Source organism: Biomphalaria glabrata, chromosome 6 (genome assembly GCF_947242115.1).
Source record: "Biomphalaria glabrata chromosome 6, xgBioGlab47.1, whole genome shotgun sequence".
Taxonomy (NCBI): domain Eukaryota; kingdom Metazoa; phylum Mollusca; class Gastropoda; family Planorbidae; genus Biomphalaria; species Biomphalaria glabrata.
In genome coordinates, this window is record NC_074716.1 from 45,020,472 (window position 1) to 45,043,352 (window position 22,881).

The 22,881-nt window shown below is 35.6% G+C and overlaps 1 protein-coding gene across 2 annotated transcripts in view; it reads right to left on the minus strand.

The window, feature by feature from the left end:
* Positions 1-22,881, minus strand: part of LOC129926988 (uncharacterized) — a 51,369-nt gene that overhangs the window by 17,046 nt on the left and 11,442 nt on the right. For both annotated transcript variants that reach the window (XM_056033986.1, XM_056033985.1), the window contains exons 2-4: positions 10,054-10,637; positions 6,265-6,474; positions 1,015-1,204 (exon numbers count right to left, since the gene is read on the minus strand). In XM_056033986.1, the coding sequence (XP_055889961.1) occupies positions 1,015-1,204; positions 6,265-6,474; positions 10,054-10,069 (416 nt within the window). In that variant the 5' untranslated portion in view covers positions 10,070-10,637. The remainder of the gene's footprint in view (positions 1-1,014; positions 1,205-6,264; positions 6,475-10,053; positions 10,638-22,881) is intronic.

Genomic DNA, 22,881 nt, shown 5'->3' on the forward strand with positions numbered 1-22,881 from the left:
CTCAACACACAGGTCCGGTAGACTAGGGCTTTAGTACTGCTAGTCAGCAATATGTTGTCCCAGACTCTTTTCTGCAACCGTGACATGGTGGCCATTGCCTTGGCTATCCTGTTGTTTATGTCTTTATCCAGTAGAGTGTTGTTGGATATGATGGAGCCAAGGTAACAAAAGTGATCAACAATTTCTAGTGGTTGGCCATTAATGCTTACTTGAGGTGCAGTGTTTGTGTTTATATTTAAAATAATAATAAGGCTTGTCATCGAGTCCAAAGATTAGTGAGGAATGCAATATTTTCCGTGGCTGCGCAGCCCCAGCTGTGACCTACATATTTTGCCACATCTAGGGCAAGCATAACCATTGTCCGCAGGGAGAGAGAGAGGGTGAAAGTGAGAGAAGAGAGGGAATGTAATTATGGAAATATTTCTGTATTTATCTACATGTTCCTTATTGCTTATTAACAAAACTTTCTTTTGCCATACACATTTTTACGAAGCTTAAATCAACTGACTTAGTCTTGTAAAAAGTTTGAACATGTGATTTCTCCCACACCCATTCTCGGATCAAGTTTAAACTTTGCAAAATTATTCCTTGACGAAGACAATAGATAAATTGTAAATAAAATTAGTCAATTAAATAATACCTACTAATTATTTCATTTGATAACAATAAGAGAAATCAATTCCTCAGCATTCAGAGATATGGCCAAATATGTTGTAGGCTTTGTCTCTTTAGATAATTGTCCACTTTATTTCTTCCACACGCATTCTCCGATCAAGTTGAAACTTTAAACAATCATTTATTGTAAATAACTAAACATGATTCAATAAAAAAGTAACCAAATAGTCTATTGATTATTAATGATCGATTCATTTTTTTATATCTAAAAAAGGGAAATAACCTCTGCATTATTGTCAGGTATAGTTGTCAGGTATTTGTTATTGTTTTAAAAGAAAACTTCTTTTTCTATATAGTTTTAATATTTACTAATGGAATTCCTATGTATTATTTTCTTACTTGCTGTTTGTTTTCACAACATCTCTTTTCGACCTTCTAGACTTTGTCCGTGCGACACTTGCGGAAGTTGACCGTTTCCTTTTCTTTACCAATATAACGTTTACTGAGGTGGTTCTTCTCCTTCTTTTCCTTTTCTCCTGCTTCTTTATCTCGATTCCTTCTGGAGGGTGACAACAAATTTGTGGGATGTCTATAAAAAAAAAGAATTTCATTAAATTATGTTATTTAATTAATATGTAATGTGCATTTTTGTATTGATATGCCCAAATCATTGATGATGTCTGTGAATTATACTTTCAACTATTTTGTTGATTTAAATTTTATTTTATATGCGTACTGAATAGATTATATCTCTTTAAATAAATAGTTCCCCTTTAAGACCTTGCGGTTCATAGGGCAGATGATGTATAGGACATCTTTTTCTGTGACCCACTGTTGACGAGGGTGTCATATGACCAGCACAACGACCAACCACCTTTACTTTTCCCAAATTAATGTCAGGTACCCAGTAGAGCTGGTGGATTCAGAGCTGCCTAAAGATCCGTAAATTTAAAATCCCAATCTTCTCCAGGACTTGAACCCGGGACACCTGATTCGGAAGCCAAGCGCCTTACCACCTAGTTAACGCACCTCAGTTTCGTGAAAGTAAAAAATCATTATTTCATCTTTTTCACGCACTTATTAACACTTTTTTTTCTCGGTACGTATATTTCTTTCGTTTCAGTTTTTTAATTTTTTTTATGTACCTTTATTTCCACAAAGATCCATAATTACGGACGAATGAACGACTGCATTTTATAACATAAGATACGAATTAACATAGTTTCATGAGTTAAAGTGAAGGATTATTATTAGCTCAGTGTGTCTGTGATACGTCTCAAGATAGCTCTTTAATTTAAGTCCAGAACTTTGACAGTCAAATAAAAAAAAGCCCGCATTACAACACTACCCCACAGCTAAAGTCTCCTTTACTTTGATCTGTTGACCTGCAAACCCATATTATGAAATATACACAAAGTATCGCATTCTTCTTGTCTACCTACATTTATAATACCCACAAGCACACACACTATTTTTTATGAAACGTCCCTCCACTAACAATCTATCTATATATATATATATATATATATATATATATAATTCTCTTCATAGCTTAACAGTTTGGACACCAAGAAGAAAAGAAAAGATCACTGTTTTATTTCTGCAAGTCGGACTAAAGTTACCCCACGTAGCTTTAGCGGCGAAAAAAAAGAGGAGGAGAGGGAGAACAGGTAATCTACTCTGTATTCACCCTTCACTAAATAGCAGGACCTGACTTAACCATTTTGGGGTCCCTAGATTTTAGTATAAAACATGAAAAGATAACTTTTTTTTCGAGAGTTACCCCACTTAACTTTTGCGGCGAAAAAAAGACGGTGGAGAGAACAAGCAATCTTCTCTGTATTCCCCCGTCACTAAATAGCAGAGCCTGAAATAACCACAGTGGCGCCCTAAGCAAAACGGATTTGCGGGGCAAAGTTTGGGTAGGGATACGGATATAAGTGAAAAATAAGAGTTTGTATTAGTAGATAATTTGTCTTGGCATTTTATTCATTCTTTACTACATACAGAATTACTTTACGGGCCTTGCGTATAGCGAAGTCATACAGAAGCCTATATCATAAAAATTATGTTTCTAACATAGATCACGCTCAATAGCAAGATTTACCAAATGTTTCAATCTATCTTCGAAAATTGCCGACCTTAAGTAATTTTTCATAAGACGCGAGTAGCTTCTTTTACCAGATTCCACAATTACAGGTATTGCATAATGCCGTTTTTTTTTATCGCACATATGATTGACGTTTTCCATATTGATTGACACCCCAAAATGACAATTTTTATTTATATGTTTCAGGAGATTATATGAGTTTTTAAAAAAATGTAACAATGTCCGGAGATTTTAGGACTTTTTCGTATCTTTTCCAATTTCAGTAGATTTCCTGGAGGCCGAGGGACAGGACATTGTTATAAGTTATAAAATGGTTTTATTCAGTGCTTTTTTTTGTAAAAAAAAAAAAAAAGGTGACGGTACTCAGTGATTAAGTGCCGGTACTCAGTAGTTAATTGCCTAACTTTTAACTACAAAAAATTAATAATATACTTTAAAATACAAGAAAAGTAATTTTTTTTTTCAAAAAGGTGCCGGTACTTAGTACCGGTTCGTACCGTAAGAAAAAAATCCCTGGTCTTAATTAATAATTTATACCTAGAATTAGCGCGGATCCTATGAAAGTGTGGGACCCACTACGGTGGAGTATATACCAGAGGCCTTAGGCCGGCCATGCAAATTAGCGGTGTATGCTACGCCGCAGGTCGTCTAGTACACTTTATAGCCCTTGCTTATTGAGGGGAACAGTTAGTATTACTACAATATCTCTTTTTGGTCCAATCTTTACATATTTATTTTTATTTTGTCAGTCATAATATAGATATCGAGAGGCACCTTATTTAGAATAACCCATCTTTACGTACCGCATTATATTAAGAAAGTTACGTCCCCAAAAAGTGTACATAAGTTCTAAAGTTGAATTATAGTTTTGTACTTTTAACATAAAAACACATGGCTTGTTAAAATTGCGAATAAAAAAATGTATTTTGGTGAACTTAACCGCCGTGGTTTCGTTCTAGAAAATGGCTTTGTCGTCCTAGGCCCGTGGTCGGCAACCTGCGGCTCGCGAGCCACATGCGGCTCTTTGGATGTTTAATTGCGGCTCTTTAGTTCCATATGCAAATATTTTTTATTTCATCAAAAAAAATTTTAAAAATAGGGTTTAACAAGAATTAGGCACTGATTCAATCTGTCAGACACTTGTACTCGCTTTTCATCACACTCTTCCCCCATTTCACTCGTTGTCACTGTTGTCAGTCTGTCGGAAGCTCTCCGCCTATGTAGTTTTTTAATTTGCTATCGACCACGTGCTTTGGCTGTGACGTATAGTTTGTTGTTTCAAGTAAATGAGTTAAAACTAGTTAAAAGCGATTATCTTCTCAAAGTTAGAAGCAATCTACAAGTAATACTAATCTGGCAAGCTTTGCAGTACCACTATAAGTTGCACAAAAAGGCAAACCATTTACAGATGGTGATTATGTCAAAGACTGCTTCCTACGTGCATCTGAAGAACTGTTTCGTGATTTCAAAAACAAACCAGAAATCTTGAAACATCCGCTCAAATAGTACACGATAGAAGAGCTCAAATGTCTTCTAATGTAACGTATTTGCAGGTGGAAGATATTCAACTTTCTTCTGTCTTATCACTTGCTATAGATGAGTCTTGCGATATAAAGACACGGCACAAGTTGGCCTTTTTATCAGTTATATGCCTCAAAAGAAAATTTTTCTAGGACTGCTACCGCTCTCAGGACAAACTATAATGGAAGATATAGTGCATACCGTCCAAAAATACCTTGAAGACATTAAGCGCGATTTAAATAAAGTCGTTTAAATGGCAACTTATGGAGCCAGAAATATGACAGGAAAAAGTAAAGGAGCAACAACGATTCTTAGGAGCAGAATAAATCATATAATTTGTATGGTTGCCATGTAGTGCTTTGTGCCGAAAACGATTCCAACCGAAAGAGTTGAGGTAATAAATTTGGTAATCAAGATTGTTAACAGCATCTTGTCAAAAGCACCCCACCATCGTCAGTTTAAAGAATTGTTAAACGAAATGGAGACTAAGTATTCCAAGCTCCTTCTTCACAATAAAGTGTTATGGCAATCAAAAGGTTGAAACGTTTTGCTTTGTGCTTGAATGAAATAGATACATTACTAAATGATGAAGGCATTAATCCCCTTGAATTAGAGAATAAAAAATGGTGGCAAAAATGTTACTTTATGGTGGATATAACAGAGAAATGAAATGAGTTGAATCTAAAACTGCAAGGAAGGGGAAACCCAGTCAATGTTTTTGGTAGAATTTGTATGGAAAAAAAATTCTTTTAGCAGAAGATATTCAGAGCGGTAAGTTACTTCATTTTCAATGTCTAAAGCAGTATCGTGATAAAATCAGTGCAACTTTTGACACGAATTACTTCAGCACAGTTATAAAAAAAATCAAAGATGAATTTCTTGACAGATTTGAGCAGTTCAAAACCAATAAAACCATTCTAGCATTCGTAGTACACCATCTCAACACAAATAGTAACGAAATCCACATTGATCAAATTGGAATTGATACCGGATCTCTAGAAATGCAATTGCTCGATTTAAAAAGTAAAGATTTGTGGAGCAAGTTGGAATAGTTGAACGTCCAGAAATGTATGTAACGCAACAAAAGTGAACAGCTTTAAAAAAAAATTCCGCAAGTTGATTTGGCGCATAGAAAAATCTTCCAGATTGCTACATTGATGTGAAAATGTTGGACTTTAGAGTGCTGACTATCTTTGGATCGACCTCGACATATCCCTGCGAGCGTTCTCTTGCATGAATAGAATTAAAAGTAAAATAAGAAAACAGAGGAAGTCATGTTAGAAAATAAAACAAATGTATCCAAACTTGCTAAAACCTTGCAAAGCCATCGCTCCCATTGAATTTGTTTGCTCAATTGTTTATTATAGAAGTACATGTTAGTGTTGTAAGTCTATGATTAAATGCTTTAGTTGTCACCGAAATAATAAAAATAATTATCCAATATTGCTAATGTTTGTCATATATATACATATATATGTTATACAATTTGTTGTGGAAAAACAATACTTATATACAAATAAAAAATTTTTTTGCTTTCATTTAAAAATTGATTGTGTGAGTACTATTTCTAGTTGGCAAGAAAAAAACTTTTTAGCTCTTTAAAACTTTTAAATTTTGTAAATTGTAATTTTTGGCTCTTCCGACTCCAAAGGTTGCCGACCCCTGTCCTAGGCCTTATTGAAGAAAGAACAGGTTACATTTTCACATTTTATCATTGATAGCAAGTTGTATAATTAATGATTTTGAGTCAATAAAAGTATGGCCAGGACCATGTATTTCATATTGTAGATAATGATGAATGAAAGAAAGTAAGATATTATATGTATATATATATATATATACATATATGTATGTATATAACATTGTTAAAGAATGTGTTACATTTATTTTAAAATTGTCGCATTTAAAGACATTGAATAATTTGTATTTAAATTTAAAATAAAATGAATACAACACGAAATCGAAACAGAAAAAAAAAATTAATAGCAATAACAAAATTAGACTGATAATATATTTACCATCATTCGCGACTACCTCCAATGTGTCTTTCTTACATGCTGCTACAAGAAATTCCCTCAAATCCACAAGTTGAAGATCTGGTGATACTAGCTTCTTTTGAATCAAACCTTCTCTTATGTCTAATATGTAAACCCCAGTGCTGTTTACGTCCTTTTCGTCTAAAATGTCCTTTACATCATCAATATTTATGTAGATCTTAGATTTGTGTTCTAATTAGAATAGACCAAATAACACAAATTAGGGCTAAAATATCGTGTCTATCTATTATTGTTTGTGGATAATGTTTCGTGTGATATTTATTTAAGAAAAAATGATGAGATTTATATATATACTAGAATTATGTTACCCGCGACCCGCGGGTCTTTATTTTCGCATTACTGTCGATATAGTCACATTTAAACGAAATAATAATGTAATAAGTAAAGCGAATGTGTCAATGTAAAAATAGTGTGAATGAAGTTATCAAATAAAAATAGCTAATAGGCTTAAATCCATTTTTTGAAATTAAAACATTTGCTTGTAGGCCTACATATATTTGATTAAAATTTGAGATGAATAGACTTAATTTTGTATGTTCATGTGTTAAAGAATAAAGTAGATCTTTAGGTAGACATAGATCTAAATCTACACTAATTTAGAGTTAAAAATGGGCTTTTATAGAGTTCATTCTGAGTTGCGCATGCGTGACCTTTTTTCATGAATGAATATAGGCCTATCTCAACACGGCTTCGCAGCTTTATTTAGCGAACAGCGAACGAATGTATTAAAAATGCTTTAGAAAAACAAATTTGAATGTTAATTTGATTAAAATATGAAATGAATGGACAATAATTAGTATGTTTATGTGTTAAAGCATAAAAGAAGTTTTATCATCTTAGAGTTCAATAAGAGTTTTAGACCTAGGCCTAGGAATAGACTCAGTAGAGAGATGTGTTAATGTGTAACCATTTGGTAATAATGTCTAATGAAAGAATGTTCGCCAGGAAATCTGTAGTCACAGATATCAGGAACTAATTTATGTAAAAAATGCTTTTGAATAATCTAGTGGATTGGATTTAGATGTATGTTAAACGTAGCTAATGATCCTTTCACGTTATTTCTTTTTCGCTACGAAAATAAAATTAGTTTTGCGAAGATGGGTTTACCCGAAATCGATACACTCTTATCTATTAAAAACGAAAAGAGCGATAGCTTTGTTCAATGAATGGGATTATAAAGTGAACAATTAAACGAAATAATTTTTAGTACGCGATTCATGAATGAATATAGATCTAGGCCTATCTCAACTTGGCTTCGCAGCTCTCGTAGACGAATGTAGCTTTAGAAAACCAAATTTGAATGTTTATTTGATCAAAATATGAAATGAATGGACTTTAATTAATATGTTAAGTGTTAAAGTATAAAACTATCTGTGCGAAGAGAAGTTTTATCATCTTAGAGTTGAATTAGAGTTTTAGATCTAGGGATGGGATTATAAAGTAAACAATTAAACGAATTAATATTTAGTACGCGATTCATTACGGTATTGTCTAATGAATTAATGTTCGTCAGGAAATCTGTAGTCACAGATATAAGGAACTAATTTATGTAAAAAATGCTTTTGAAACACAAAATTGAAGGTTAATTTTATTATATAATGAAATCAATGGATCTTCTTTGTAGTTTCATGTGTCAAAGTAAAAAACTATCTGCGCAAAGTGTATTTCTTAAAATTAGATCTAGGTCTAAATCCTTTCGATCTTTTCTCATGTCAACATTGTAGACATGGCCTAGATCCATAAAATACTGTAGCTGTAATAGAGTAGGACAACTTTATTTTTTTTGAGGGTCTTACGTTTGTTTTAGGGCTACAATACACACACTACGGTCTAAGTTAGTACCCAAGGAACATTCCTGCCTAGTTTTATCAAGATTGGTCAAGCGGTTTTGATGTCTATAAGTAACATACATACATACATACATACACCTCACATTCTACTTTATAATATAGATATATATATAAATTAAAGGTTATGCCTTTTTACTTACCCATGGCATATGATAGCATCTCATACCAAAGCTATGATAAATTATGAACTGAACTTTTGTGTAAAAGCGAATCACAATCACGTAATCCGGTAAATGCTATGTTTCTATGAGGGTTTAGTGTGGCTAGCACAATGACCAATCGTCTTAACTTTTCTCAATGTCAAGTACTTATCAGAGGCACTCTTAAAATCCCTAAATTAAAAAAATCCCAGTCTTCACGAAGGCTCGAACCTTAATACCATAGCGCGACGTAGAGTTTTATTTTTGATTGACATAAAAGATGTCTCTCTGTAGGAACAAATGTCTATTATGTCTTATTAAAATTATCTGAATAAAGTTATTGATGGGTATCAAATAGGACATATATCGGCTACTATTATTAATTATTGAGGAGTACTAATCTACCATATTCCCAATCGAAGTGTCTAATGGCTACATTAAAATTATTGTTCAAACTATCAAACATTGCGGTAGCCTTGTTTAGGAGTTCCAGCAGAAATCTGTTTCTGAAAATTTTCCCCTCCACTCAAAACCCTCACAAGAAATAAAAACAAAAAATAACAAAAAATCCAGCTGCAAACCTTCAATACAAAAGAAAAGAAACTTAACAATACAGAATTATATCCCAGCTTTCCGGTTTCATTTAGCGTCAATGTTTAAATCCAAAATAATTAATTACCAATAATAAATTGACTAATTGAGTATTTGTGTTTATTGATTCATGTTTTATTATGTAAGTAAAAAAGAAAGTTCCCCTTTCAGACCTTGTGATCTATAGGGCAGACGATGTAAAGGTCATCTGTTTTTTGTAGCTCAACGACCAAACGCCTTTACTTTTGCCTCAACTAATGTCAGGTATCCATTAGAGCTGGGTGGACTCAGAGGCGCCCGAAGATCCCGAAATTAAAAATCCCAGTCTTCCCCAGAATTCGAACCCCGGTCCCCGGTTCGGAAACCAAGCGCTTTACAGTTCAACCACCATGCCTCCTGTTTTATTATGTACAACAAATAATTTTTTAAAGTATTGTTTTGATTAACCAATGCGTGAGGAAGAAATAGCGTTAACAATAATTTAAGGGGATTAAATACATCAAATTTAGACATATTTGTGAATTAGTTTGCCTTGTTGCTATTTAACAAGATAATTGATTACCAGTAATAAATTGTTGAATTGGTTACGTATTTTTTTAGTGATTCATGTCACGTCTTTGTCAATGAATAATTGAGCGTAGTTTCAATTTGATCCGAGAATGGATGTGGGAGAAATAAGGTGTACACACATTTTACCAGACAGAGAGTCAGAAATACTGACAGAACAAGTTATTTGATATAGATTTTTACATATAGGAAAAAAAATTAGCAAAATATTTAACTCTCTGCTTATTCCCCCTAAGGTTAGTACCTTTTCTATAAAAACATATTAACTAATTATGATTCATTAATGTGTTAATTTTGATTTTTACTAATTCGCGTACACGAAACATTGTGCAAAGATTTATCTTAATAGGAGAATGGAAACTGATAGGGTAGAGATTACGTGTACTAGATTCCACCCATATAGATAGACATTCAGATAGAGATGATATAAGCTTTGTCAGGAAGGGAGACACATATAGGTATCTATTGTATTGTTCTCATTTACTTATATTATTTTGTCTTGTTTTTTAATTAACATTCTTTTTAAGGGCCGAGGGTAATAAAAAGAGGTTTTATTCTATTTTATTATATTTATTTGAAAAGAAAACAACATATTACTGTACCTTTTTCTTTTTCCATGATCTTAAGTGCAAAGACTTCAGAAGCCAATACGTAGAACTTTAGGCAAGTAGAGCCGATAGCGCCAAGTAGTAGATCGCAGTGCTATATAGCACTAAGTACACAGGCAGTTGTGCAGTGCTGAATAGCACTAAGTACACAGGCAGTTGTGCAGTGCTGAATAGCACTAAGTACACAGGCAGTTGTGCAGTGCTGAATAGCACTAAGTACACAGGCAGTTGTGCAGTGCTGAATAGCACTAAGTACACAGGCAGTTGTGCAGTGCTGAATAGCACTAAGTACACAGGCAGTTGTGCAGTGCTGAATAGCACTAAGTACACAGGCAGTTGTGCAGTGCTGAATAGCACTAAGTACACAGGCAGTTGTGCAGTGCTGAATAGCACTAAGTACACAGGCAGTTGTGCAGTGCTGAATAGCACTAAGTACATAAACGATTGAGTGGCCGTCAAACAACGCCGAATAAATAGGCAGATGGTCCAAGCAAATAGTTGAGTAGATCAATGTAGGCAGTAGCAATAGCAAATAGGCAGTCAATGCCAATAGGCAATAGGCAGACACCTGAGGGAGGCTGCGGATAAATAAAGACAAGTTAGGACATGCCTCTCATGCATCTTATTGATGCCCTCGACTGAGGTGCATTCGTCAGATTGGAAAATTGCTTTTGAGCACAATGGGGAGATCATGACACATGGAATCGGGAAATAGATCGCTGATAGTAGCAATATAAAAATGTACATAAAAGGGGAAAAATAATCTCAAATAAACAACACAAGTTGGAAGAGAAAAAAAAAGGGGGGGGGAAGGAGAAATGGGCGGTGGTCAGCGACCATGACGCTATTGTTTACACATGGCCGTCGGCCATAAAGAAAGGAGCGAGCTTGAATGGGGCGCAACTCTCGTCAAAGTAGAATGAGAAAAGGGGAGATAATTCATCTCTTTTCTAAGCGCAGTATTAGTCCGCTAGTAAATATTATCAAGGCGGTCAGCCGAGATAAAGGAAATAAAATAAGATGTACAAATATATACATGGTTGCATCAACGATCAATTTAGCAACGTAGCATTAATAGATTAATGCAATACATAAATATATACATAGGACATGTTTATGTTTTCTACTTCCGACAGTGAGAAATACACAATGCACTAATTAAGTATAAATGAAATACTAAAATACACATGATTATATCCAGTGAGAAATATACACAAAGTAATTAAGTGGAACTGTGATTAAGTTCGGCTTACCACCAGGTATTCCTCTAAGAGTAAGAATAAATGAGATAATATTAATAATAATAATAATAATAATAATAATAATAATAAGCTTTATTTTCCGTATGAAAATTTGTCTTACAATTTGTGCATTACACCAAACAAAAAACATTATAACTATAAGAAACCAAAGTGTACATTCACACAAGACTCACTCATAATTTACTTGTGACAAAGTTTATACTAGATTGTTCTTATTTAATGATTTGATTGCCAGGGGAACAAAACAGTGTTTGTGTCTGTTTGTCTTTGCTATCGGTGTCTTGTAACTCTTTTGTGATGGTAAAATAAAAAATCCTGCCAAAAAGGGTGATTCTTTATTTCGAGGATCTTATTAGCTTTTTTATAGATGTTTGTCTCAAACAACTGCCAAAATAGGGTTTGTTTTTTGCCAATGATTTTGCCAGCAGCATTTAGGATTCTATAAAGTTTGATTTTATTTTTAATGCTCAGATTGCCATACCAGGCAGTGATATTGCCAACGAGAGAGAAATGAGCGGGTCTGGTTTGACTTAGTCTACCTTATAAAGGTCCGGGAGTGGTGGACGGAAACAGGAAATGTCCTAGGCTAAAGATTATCTCTCACGTGAGTGAAGTTGACTCGAGAAGGTAATCGCACATTGGAGTGCCGAGGGGCGTATTGATCCGCGTGATCTCCTAGATCAAAGAGAGTTGTGGGAGAAGGTGGGTAGCAGACATAGACTCTATATCTTGCATACTATTGTCAATATGCTCGATAACCTGTATGGACCGATGTCCGGGTAGCAGATATAGAACCGATATCCAGCATAATATTGTCAATGTGCCCGATAACCTGTATGGACCGATGTCCAGGTAGCAGATATAGACCCGATATCCAGCATAATATTGTAAATGTGCACGATAACCTGTATGGACCGATGTCTGGGCAGTAGATTGACCCGATATCTAGTTAAATATTGTCAATGTGCCCGATAACCTGTGTGGACCGATTTCCAGGTAGTAGATAGACCAGATATCCAGCATAATATTGTAAATGTGCCAGGTAACCTGTATGAACCATTGTCCGGGTAGCAGAAATATAGACCCTATATCCAGCATAATATTGTCAATGTGCTCGATAACCTGTGTGGACCGATGTCCGGGTAGCAGATATAACCCCTATATCCGGCGTAATATTGTCAATGTGCCAGATAACCTGTATAAACCCATGTCCGGGTAGAAGATATAGACCCTATATTCGGCATAATATTGTAAATGTGCCCGATAACCTTTATACACCGATGTCCGGGTAGCAGAAATAGACCCTATATCCAGCATAATATTGTCAATGTGCCCGATAACCTGTATAGACCGAAGTCCGGGTAGCAGAAATAGACCTTATATCCGGCATAATATTGTCAATGTCCCCAATAACCTACTTGATGGACCGATGTCCGGGTAGCAGATATAGACCCGATATCCGGCAAAATATTGTCAATATGCCCGATAATCTTTATGGACCGATGTCCGGGTAGCATATATAGACCCTATATTCGGCATAATATTTTAAATGTGCCCAATAACCTGTATGGACCGATGTCCAGGTAGCAGATATAGACCCTATATCCGGCATAATATTGTCAATGTGCCCGATAACCTGTATGGAACGATGTCTGGGTAGCAGATATAGACCAGATATTCAGCATAATATTGTCAATGTGCCCGATAACCTGTGTGGACCGATGTCCGGGTAGCAGATAAAGACCCTATATCCCACATAATATTGTCAATGTGCCTAATTACCTGTATGAACTGATGTCTGGGTAGCAGATATAGACCCTATATTTGGCATAATATTATCAATGTGCCCGATAACCTGTATGGAACGATGTCTGGGTAGCAGATATAGACCAGATATTCAGCATAATATTGTCAATGTGCCCGATAACCTGTGTGGACCGATGTCCGGGTAGCAGATAAAGACCCTATATCCGGCATAATATTGTCAATGTGCCTAATAAACTGTATGAACTAATGTCCGGGTAGCAGATATACCCGATATCCAGCATAATATTGTCAATGTGTCAGATAACCTGTATGGACCGATGTCCAGGTGGCAGATATACCCAATAACCAGTATGGACTGATGTCTGGGTAGCAGATATAGACCCTATATTCGGCATAATATTTTAAATGTGCCAAATAAGCTGTATGGACCGATGTCCAGGTAGCAGATATAGACCCGATATCCGGCATAATATTGTAAAAGTGCCCGATAAACTTATGGACCGATGTCCGGGTAGCAGATATAGACCCTATATCCAGCATAATATTGTCCATGTGCCCAATAACCTGTATGAACCAATGTCTGGGTATGAGATATAGACCCTATATCCCATATAATATTTTAAATGTGCCCGATAACATGTATGAACTGATGTCCAGGTAACAGATATAGACTCAATATCTAGCATACTATTGTCAATGTGCCCGATAACCTGTATGAACTGATGTCCGGGTAGCAGATATAGACCCTATATCCCACATAATATTTTCAATGTGCCCGATAACCTGTATGAACTGATGTCCGGGTAGCAGATATAGACCCTATATCCCACATAATATTTTCAATGTGCCCGATAACCTGTATGAACTGATGTCCGGGAAGCAGATATAGAACCTATATCCCACATAATATTTTCAATGTGCCCGATAACCTGTATGAGCTGATGTCCGGGTAGCAGATAAAGACCCGATATTCAGCATAATATTTTCAATGTGCCCGATAACCTTTATACACCGATGTGCGGGTAGCAAATATAGACCCGATATCCGGCAAAATATTGTCAATGTGCCCGATAACCTGTATAGACCGAAGTCCGGGTAGCAGAAATAGACCTTATATCCGGCATAATATTGTCAATGTCCCCAATAACCTACTTGATGGACCGATGTCCGGGTAGCAGATATAACCCCTATATCCGGCGTAATATTGTCAATGTGCCAGATAACCTGTATTGACCGATGTCCGGGTAGCAGATATAGACCCTATATCCGGCATAATATTGACAATGTGCCCGATAACCTGTATGAACTGATGTCCGGGTAGCAGATATAGACCCTATATCCAGCATAAAATTGTCAATGTGCCCGATAACCTGTATGAACTGATGTCCGGGTAGCAGATATAGACCCTATATCCCACATAATATTTTTAATGTGCCCGATAACCTGTATGAACTGATGTCCGGGTAGAAGATATAGACCCTATATCCAGCATAATATTGTCAATGTGTCAGATAATCTCTACGGACCGATGTCTGGGTAGCAGATATACCCGATATCCAGCATAATATTGTCAATTTGCCCGATAACCTGTATGAACTGATGTCCGGGTAGCAGATATAGACCCTATATCCAGCATAATATTGTCAATGTGCCCGATAACCTGTATAGACCGATGTCCCAGTAGCAGATATAGACCCGATATCCGGCATAATATTGTAAATGTGCCCAATAGCCTTTATGGACCGATTTCAGGGTAGCAGATATAGACCCTATATCCAGCATAATATTGTCAATGTGCCCGATAACCTGTATAGACTGATGTCCGGGTAGCAGATATAGACCCTATATCCAGCATATAATTGTCAATGTGCCCGATAACCTGTATAGACTGATGTCCGGGTAGCAGATATAGACCCTATATCCGGCATAATATTGTCAATGTGCCCGATAAACTGTATGAACAAATGTCCGGGTAGCAGATATAGACCCTATATCCGGCATAATATTGTTAATTTGCCGGATAACAGGGGCGGACTGGCTATATGGGCAAACGGGCAAATGCCCGGTGGGGCGGTAACAAATCGGCCGGTCTGGTCGCGACCAAAGAAAAAAAAAATTAAATGCAGACAACTTTAAAAAAAAAGTGACAGCAGCAAGACACAAAGGCCCGAACACTATTTCTTGTTTTTTTTTTAAATTATTGTTACAATTGATTTTGTTTGAAATTTAACAAGAACAAAATTTAAGAATTACACTATACACTGTACGTGTTATCATTTGTAAAACGTTAGACCGTACTTTCTGCTATGCACGAGCGGAATGGCCTTTAACACTACTTTGATGTCTTTAAGACTGTGTTTGGCCTGATCATTTTGCTGGTCGGCATGGACCTTTGATGGCACTCCTATTTTCGTTTTGCTCCTTCCCTCACCCGTCTTTTAATGGTTCCATTGAATGTTAACGAAAAAGAGGGATGGGAGAGGAAAACATTGATATAACGCGGCAAAAGGGGAGACAATTAGCTCTTTAACAAAACTTAATAGAAGTTAACTTAAACACATACACGCAGCCGTGAAATTCCAAACCACTCAACTTATTCATAGCTTAATATGGGTATAACCGTATAAAGTTCTAGTTTCTGCGATATGAAAAGTAAAAAAGTAAGTTTCTTGTTGTTTATTTGTAATAATACATTTATACAGTTATGATTAATGACAAACTTATGCTTAGTATGAAATCATTAATAATGAAAATTATTACAATAATTACAATAATTTATATAGCGCTGTCACATCCGATATTTAATGAAAGGAGATTTAGAATCATTTATATTTTAAATAATATATTCATATACAAATCGCGTTTTTTGAGAATGTACTAGGACGAAGCAAGAGCTTTTCAAATCTAGAAGTACCTCTCTAACCGTTCTGCTTTCTCTTATCTGGTAAAGGAATATATATATATATATATATATATATATATTTCGTCCATCGTAGTTCGATTATGACCACTTTGTCATCCAGGGTGCTGAGGGCTTTGCACTGGGGATTTATGTCTCCTCGTGTGACTGGTGAGACCTATGTGAGCCCGGAATGTTCGGCCGCACACTAGGCAGGTTATTCCAGCTAGAGCCAGTGTCATTGGCCTTGCTTCTCTGGCGTTTTTCTTCTGCCAGCTTGGTTCTCTTTTCCTCAGCAACCTGTGCGCCAGTTTTCACAGCGCGACGCCATGATGCTCTGTCATGTGCCTCTGTCTCCCAGGTGGCTAAATCTATCAGAGAAGCTTTGAGGGTGTCCCTAAAGCGCTTTCTTCGACCACCTTGTGAGCACTTTCCTTCGCTTAGTTGGCCATACAAGAGTCGTTTAGGGATGCGGTGGTCTTCCATTCTGCATACGTGTCCTGCCCATCTCAGCTGGGACTGCATCAGGATTGTGTGGATGCTTTGCAGACCCGCTCTTTGAAGGACTTCAGTATCTGGTATCTTGTCTTGCCATTTGACATTCCGTATTTTTCACAGACAAGTCGTGGTAGTGATTCAGTTTCTTTGCATGTTAACTGTACACTATCCATGTTTCTGAGTCATAGAGCAATGTAGGGAGTTTTGTATTTGTGGTGATACCACTTTAAAGGAATGGGTTGCCTGAGTCAGCCAGGAAAACCAATGACTTAGCATATTTTAAGTCACACATCAACATGCATGACTAGATTAACACGTGAAATGCAATGCGTAGGACCTAATTATTTTTATTTTTTTGAAGAAACGTCTGTAATCTATAAGTACTACCAACAAGTTTGAAACTCATTAAGGCTGCTATTGTAGTGTTTATAGTTTTCAGACTACATACATGTATAAATAGAATACATTATGTAAGCCTAAGAAAGCATACATCCAGTTTTCGATGCGTTATCAAACTTTATATATTTTGAATAAAATTATGATTACATCTATGATAAATCACATTGGCGTAGCCGAGAAGGGTGGAGTTCAAACCATCACTGGCCTCAGATCCCATTGTCTGAAAGGGAAACTTTACTTTACTCCCCAGTGCAGCCAACTTAAGCAAACTACAGTCACCAAATTTCATGAGCGTAGCCAAACGGGGTTTTGTGGTTTCCCTCCCTCCCACCTCCAATACAAAAACTAAAGTATTTTACCTTTTTCTACCAGTCGCTGGACTCTACTGAATAGAAGATTTAGTTTTTGATTTTTTAGCGGAAGAGTAGCAGGCTAATTGCACTGTAGATACCTCAAAATATGCATTTTTTAAAGCTTAAAATAACGAAAAAAATGCTTGGATCCGGGCCTTCGCCCCGGACCCCACTGGGGGAGCTTACAGACTCCCCCAGACTCCCTAGCTGTCCCTTGGGTGTGTATACTGCCTTTCACTAATTATAGGAAGAGAGTATTCTAGGGTAGAAAAAACGTTTGAAAGAATGAAAGATAAGAATGTAATGAAGATTAATTACATATAGACACACACTGGGGCATGTCCATTAACACAAAAAAGACAACATATACCATATTCTCACTGTCAACAAAACAACAAACAATAAAATTAACATTACATAAGGAAGCTTTAGAATGATAGCCCTACATATCTTGGAGTAACCTATGACCCGAGACTAACCTGGAAAAACCAAATAGATAAAACATAGAGTAAAGGCATCCAGAGACTATCCCTCTTGAAAAAATTAGCTGGCACAGATTGGGGAGCTAATCACAACATCCTGAAAAAGACCTATACCAGTTATGTAAGACCTGTACTAGAATATGGTGCCTCAGCATGGGGCTCAGCAGCCCAAACCAACCTAAGAAAAATAGGCAAGGTTCAAAATATTGGTTTAAGGATAATGGCAGGGGCAATCAAAACAACACCCTTAAGAGCTTTGGAGGAAACCGCTGCCCTGAACTCTCTGGATGAAAGAAGAGAAATAAAAATCCTTTCCCAATTCACTAACTTGGAAATCATGGAGAGGCACCCACTCAGAACAAAAATCCACAAAACTGGCACAAAAAAACGTCTCAAAAGAACCAATTTCATATAGGAGTCTTTAAACCTAAAAAAGAAACACCATCTTGAAAAAATTACTCTGGAATCCTCGATACACTATAACGAATCACCACCCTGGGACGAAAGCCCTCTTCCTACTATAAGGGACCATATTGAAAACACAAAAAGAAAATCTGATTACAGACCAACAGAGCTCAAGGAAATAGTAAACTGTTTTCTGCATACAAATTTCCCTAGCAACCAGTGGATCAGAGTTTACACGGATGGCTCATCCCATAAAGCCACCACAAATGGAGGAGCTGAAATACTTATCGAATAGCCAGATGGAGGAAAACTCAAAAAATCCATTGCAACTGGAGAGCTCTCTGACAGTCACAGAGCAGAAAGGGAAGCACTAGCACTAGCTGCTACTATGCTAGCAAATCATCCAAGTTCCCCTCACAGTCAGATTGTCTTGCTAACCGATGCAAAAAAACAACCCTCCAAAGCTTGCAAAACTCTGATTCCCCTTATATTAAAAACCTCAGAACAGCACTTACAAAGCTCAACAACAACAGCAAAAAAACTGTTATTCAATGAATGAATACCAGCCCACATACAACTAGAAGGAAATGAGAAGGCTGACACACTCGCCAAGAGTGGGAGAACTAATTCTCAAATAAACTCTGAACTCTATCCAGAAGAAATAAAAAAATTAATTGTAAACAAAAACAAGATTACAAAGAGAGTTTGTGTTACACAAACTCAGAGGCGGCCCCCGTCGAAGTCGGATCCCTGTCGGATCTGCATATTCGCAAATAATATTCAAGAGGTGATTTAATTTTGATGGTCAAAAGTAATAATGTTTCAAAGATTCATTTGCCGTAAATTAAAATTTAATAAAAAATAGTAGATTAGTTTTAGTATATTAAAACATTGCAATATTGATCAAAACGTTTGGAAATGAAAATCTACACTTTTTTTTTTACACTTTAAGTTTAGAAATTGAAATTCTACATCTTAATCTAATCTATTTTAGTCTAAACTAGATCTAGAATTTCTAGACTCTAAAATAATTTTAATTAGAATATAAATCCAGATCTAGATGTACTGTAATAAAAATCTAGATCTAGTTTAAAAAATCTAGATTAGATCTAAATCAAGATATCATTCCTTTTTTAAACGCTAGTCACATAACGAGGCTTAATAAACATTACTATACCGAGTTCTTTTTTCATTTCATTTCAAGAATTAATTCCATATAACGTCAGAGGGAAAAAAAAACACTACGTCACACGGTCTAGCTAGACTAAAAATCGCCTTCATCATTACGAGCCATTTATCGAGTGTTCATAGACTTTGGTGCACCGAGTGCGTTCTTTTAGCATTTCATTTAAAGAATTCATTCCATATGACGTCAAAAGAAAAAAAAACACTACGTCACACGGCCTAGCTAGAATAAAAATCGCCTTCATCATTACGAGCCATTTATCGAGTGTTCATAGACTTTGGTGCACCGAGTGCGTTCTTTTAGCATTTCATTTAAAGAATTCATTCCATATGACGTCAAAGGAAAAAAACAAAACTACGTCACACGGCTTAGTTAGACTAAAATATGTTTTCATTAATACGTGCAATTTTTCGAGGGTTAATATAAATTGGTGCACCGAGTGCGTTCTTTTAACATTGCATTTAAAGAGTCCATTCATATGACGTCAAAGAAAAAAGATTCCATTACCTCACAATAGGCTATTACCGGTACCATAAAAAAATGTCTTTATTTACACGAGATATTTAACGAGGCTTTATAGACATTGGTGCACTGAGTTCTAATAGAATTTATTTAAAGAGGATCAAAGCCGCATTGTTTTTGCATTTTGTCTGTCAGTCGGTCTGTCCGTCATCTTGATATTAAAAAAAAACAACTAAAAGTTATTAAAAATTGATTAACCTTTATTTTACGTTTCAAAACATCGCAATAATTTTTAGGTATGAACACAATTGAAAAGTTTATATAATAGATTGTTCCGGATGTTTGTATAAATAGTAAAAGAAAAAGTGAATTTCAGATAAATGTAATACCGTTAATTAAATTTTTTGGATGGTCTCGTATAAAAATTAGATGTACTACAGCCATGTGGAGAGATTTTCATACCTTACTTTGGTGTTTGGATTCTGTTTTCCTTAAAAATCGGAACATAATATTAACGATAATTAGATTTTTTAATGTTTTAGGTAGAAAGTTAAATGTACTGTAAGAGAGTAGTGAGTTAAAATATTTTGCATAAAAATCCGTCAAAAACATTATTTCGTAAATGAGAAGATTATTTGTTTATTAATTAGAAGAGGGAGTTCAAACAATTATTTGGCGTTAGTAGATTTTTAAATAAATTCGGAAATTTCTAGCGACGATTTGTAAGAAACAAAATCCGGAACTTTCTTTATCGATTACAAAACTTCTATGTTATGTTTCAGCAAGAAAATTAAATTTCTAAAAAATAATTTTCAGTAATCAATTCTAGTAAATTACTTTTTTTTTTAAAGCCCTGAACAACCTATTGTCGATATTTTTAAAATTTGTTTAAAGATGAAAATACGGAACAATTATAGATAACCAAATTATAGTGACGCATTGTCAAATAATATAAGTGTAATATTAGTAAATTATACGATTTCAAACAATCATTAGCATAATTCATGTTTTATAAAACAATATCTGGAACATTTTTACACTTAATGAAATATGAGTCAGTATAGAGATTTTGATTTAGCATTAATATGCTATTTACATAAAAAACGGAACAACATATTATTGATAATGTGTATTTGTAACTTTTAAGCATGGAAATGGAATGGAATATAAATTAGAAGAGCAAACAAACATTTGTTTGGGTTGATTAATTTTGCACAAAAAAATCCGGAACAATTAATTTTTAGATACTTAAAACTATTAAGATGTTACGGCAGGAACATTAAAGGGTAAATCAGATTTTCAATAGCTTTTAGAGTTCTAGTTTTTTTAATCTAATCGTGACGGACAGACCGACTAACAGACAAAACGCACAAAAATAATCTTCTTTTATTCGGATGGGGGCACTAAACAAAAAATAAATAAAATCTGATTTTTTAAAAAAGTTTAAGGAATTGGTTTTGCATTATTGTACATTGAGACGTTACGCTACTACACGAAAATCGCTGCATAAAAAGTCCATTTAAAAAATGTGCGTGATATTTACATACAAAGTGCATTATTAGCCTTTATAAACAAACAGAAATGTTTTCTTTTAATTTTAGAAGCTAGTTGACCAGAAAAAACATCTTTAACTATTATTTATATTTGTTGTAAACATTTCCTGTAAATTTTAAAAATATATTTGACTTAGTGATACTGAAAATACACAAAAGTTATACATCTTTGTTAGCATATTGTAACATTGCCTCCCTTACATTTAAGTAATTGTTTTAGAATTGGTGTATTTTTATGAAAACATCGCTTGCATAATAATTTTATAAATTAAACGGTTTGCTTTTAGAAAACCAAAAGTATCCGTTGCACCTAAACTTTTCAAGCCGCATTTAATGATGAAATAATATTTTTCATATCTCTTCTAGTTTTCGAGATCTAAGTGTGACAGACGGACAGACGGACAGACGGACAGACAGAAAGACGGACAGACGGACATTTTGCACAAACCTAATAGCGGATTTTTCCCCTTACGGAGGCCGCTAAAAATGAGAAATGGACGAGCTCTCATCCAAATCACAAGAAAGATGACGCTTACTATTAGCTATCCCGACAAGACCAAGGACTAATCATTCTACTCAGGACCGGACACAACAGAATGCGACAACACATGCACTGGAAGCTCAAAATTGGAACCAGTGAAATCTGCCCATGTGGAGTATCACCAGAGAATGCCGACCACGTCCTCCAAAACTGCTCTCTTTACCAAGAGGCCCATAAAAGACATTGACCCCAAATCAACCCAATAGAAAGAAAACTATATGGAGAGCTCCCTGATTTGGAAACCACTGCGCAGTTCATCTCATGTATTGGTCTAGTCATCTGAACACTCCAACATAACAATGAGAACGATGAATAAGAAGAAGAGACACACAATGTCTAGGAAGTAGATAGTCCCGATATCCAGCTTAATATTATCAATGTGCCCAATAATCTTTGTGGACCGATGTCCGGGTAGTAGATAGAACCGGTATTCGGCATAATATTGTAAATGTGCCCGATAACCTGTATGAACCAATGTCCGGGTAGCAGATATAGACCCGATATCCGGAAAAATATTGTAAATGTGCCCAATAGCCTTTATGGACTGATTTCATAATAGCAGATATAGACCCTATATCCGGCATAATATTGTAAATGTGCCAGATAACCTGTATGAACCAATGTCCTGGCAGCAGATATAGACCCGATATCCAGCATAATATTTTCAATGTGCCCGATAACCTGTATGAACTGATGTCTGGGTAGCAGATATAGACCCTATATCCAGCATAATATTGTCAATGTGCCCGATAACCTGTATGAACCAATGTCCGTGTAGCAGATATAGACCCTATATCCCACATAATATTGTTAATGTGCCCGATAACCTGTATGGACTGATGTCCGGGTAGCAGATATAGACCCTATATCCCACATAATATTTTCAATGTGCCCGAAAACCTGTATGAACTGTTGTCTGGGTAGCAGATATAGACCCTATATCCAGCATAATATTGTCAATGTGCCCGAAAACCTTTATGGACCGATGTCCGGGTAGCAGATATAGACCAGATAT